Source organism: Thermobia domestica, chromosome 5 (genome assembly GCF_964235325.1).
Source record: "Thermobia domestica chromosome 5, izTheDome1.hap1.1, whole genome shotgun sequence".
Lineage (NCBI taxonomy): Eukaryota > Metazoa > Arthropoda > Insecta > Zygentoma > Lepismatidae > Thermobia > Thermobia domestica.
In genome coordinates, this window is record NC_137458.1 from 29720933 (window position 1) to 29723152 (window position 2220).

The 2220-nt window shown below is 32.9% G+C and overlaps 1 protein-coding gene across 1 annotated transcript; it reads right to left on the minus strand.

Moving 5' to 3' along the window:
- Positions 1 to 1077: 1077 nt before the first annotated feature.
- LOC145685025 (uncharacterized) lies at positions 1078 to 2220 on the minus strand. Its single transcript, XM_081757366.1, has one exon. It carries the CDS (start codon positions 2218 to 2220, stop codon positions 1078 to 1080), a length of 1143 nt encoding a protein of 380 aa, XP_081613492.1.

Consider the following 2220-nt stretch of genomic DNA (forward strand, 5'->3'; position numbering starts at 1 on the left):
CCCCGTTGTTTATGAAAGTGTATGAAGATTCTGTAAGAATTTTAAGAAATCTGCGGCCTTCTGAATCTGTTCTATTTGATCCCCATATAATATGAGATACATTTAAATCACCACAAATATAATCAAATTCTTGTTGATTTTGTAATAAAGATTTCCAAAAAGAATTATTAACTTTTGTTTTGGGTGGAATATAGATATTTATCAGCTTTATGTTATAAATTTGAATTCCAATGTATTGAATATGCTCGTGATGATCGGCTAACTGAACATTAATAGTTTTAAATTGTATATTTGATTTAATACATGTAGCAATTCCTCCGTGAGAATCGTGTCTGAACTGGTTGATACAAGTAAAACCCTTAATTCTTAATGGAATGTTAGGTTTACACAATGTTTCCTGTACCAAAACTATATCTGGAGAGTATATGTTAATTAGTGATTTTAAATGATAAAGTTTTTCGTATATACTTTGTGCGTTCCATTGTAAAATTACCAATTTTCTATTAATTTTGTTAACCATTCAAGTTTATCTTGATATAAACTATAGTTGGTTTTCCTTTGAGTTTTTTTTGGAAAACTTTTTTTTTTTAATCTAAGATTGTGTGTATTTCTTGCATAATTGTATTGATTCTTAGTTGTGTTTCGTTTTCATTAGAGTCTGGCGTCGTTGGATAATTTCTCTTAATTTACACATTTTACTTTGAGATTTTCTTACAGAGTCATTTATGCTATCTATTTCAAAATTAGACTCCGCTAGGTCCCTTTCTTTAGGGGTATTAAAGGTTGACTGATAGGTATTGGTTTTATTAGAATGATCCTTTCCTTGAGGAAGAGCATTATTCCAAAGGGAATACTGTGAAGATGGTTTGAAGGGTATTTTCCTTTTGGAAGCCGGAGCTTCTTCTCTTGAGCCCATAGAGTTTTTGTAACTATCCTTCTTCACACTGAAGGAATTTTGAAGAAAAGTTTTAGATGTCGTTGGATATTGATCTTTAATATTTAGTTCAGTAGCAATGTTAAATTGCACCGTTTTTCTGGAGTTGTTGTCACTCGTACTTTTTAATGATTTATGTTCTACTATGTTTTTTCTTCTTTCCCTGGAGGACTACCAAATGTCTCTCCGCGCTGGGATTCAAAAGGTGATGTGAATTTATTTGAGATAGCCTCCGAGTAAGTAAATTGTTTAACTCTAGGAGGGAATGGTGACGGAGATGGATTTGTTATGGTATCTGTAAGTGTTTCGAATAGAGATGTAGAATTTACTAATGCTGGAGGTCGTTTTACTATTGTATTAGCTTCGTTAAACGATATTTTGTCTTTAGCCATTAATTCCATGATTTTGGCTTGTCTTATGCGTCCAACGCATTGATTGTAATCTGCTCTATGATTGCCTTTACAATTTAAGCATTTGACTGGACTATTGCAAACTTCAGGTTGATGACCTTGCCCGCACTTGACACATGTGGGTTTTATAGCGCGACAGCTATTTTTTCTGTGCCCAAATTTGTAACAACCTAATAAACATTGTTTGATACTTGGGATATACAAATGTACATCTCTTTTCATGTAGTATAGTTTGATATCTATTGGGAGTGTTTGTGCATCAAATGTTAATATTACTGTTGAAGTTGGTTGGAGTTCTTTGTCCTTTTTACGGTAGATTCTGCGAGCTGAGGTGACTTGAACATCACACTGAATGTCTGACAACAGTTCATCCATGGTTATATCTGGGTCTACACCATAGATGACACCCGTAGAATATAACATGTGATTTGGGATAAAGGCTTCCCATTTATTGTTAGATAAAAATTTAGTTAGAAATTTGTTGGCTTCATCGCCCGAGCGAAACTTAATTTTTATCAGATTGCGACCAATTTTATCAATGTGATCAATGCCAGGAATGTCTGCGTAAAATATTTTTCGACTAATGGACATTATTTGTTTTTTTCCTATATCTTCTGATTGTGCTTTAAGGAATACTACATACGGTGCAAGATGATGTGCTTGATATTTATTCTTGGTTAGGTAGGTTGTGTTAGTTTCCATATTTATATACTTATTTTCCATATTTCCATTGATAGTTAATTCCTTTTCCAGAATTGTTTTTGAATTTTTATTTTCTGAGCTGATTGAGGTAATAGCTACCTCTGTGTGTTCCGTTTGCATAGTAATGTTTTCTAGCTTTTGTGTTTCTGTTAAGGAAGTACTATCTTCCAACAT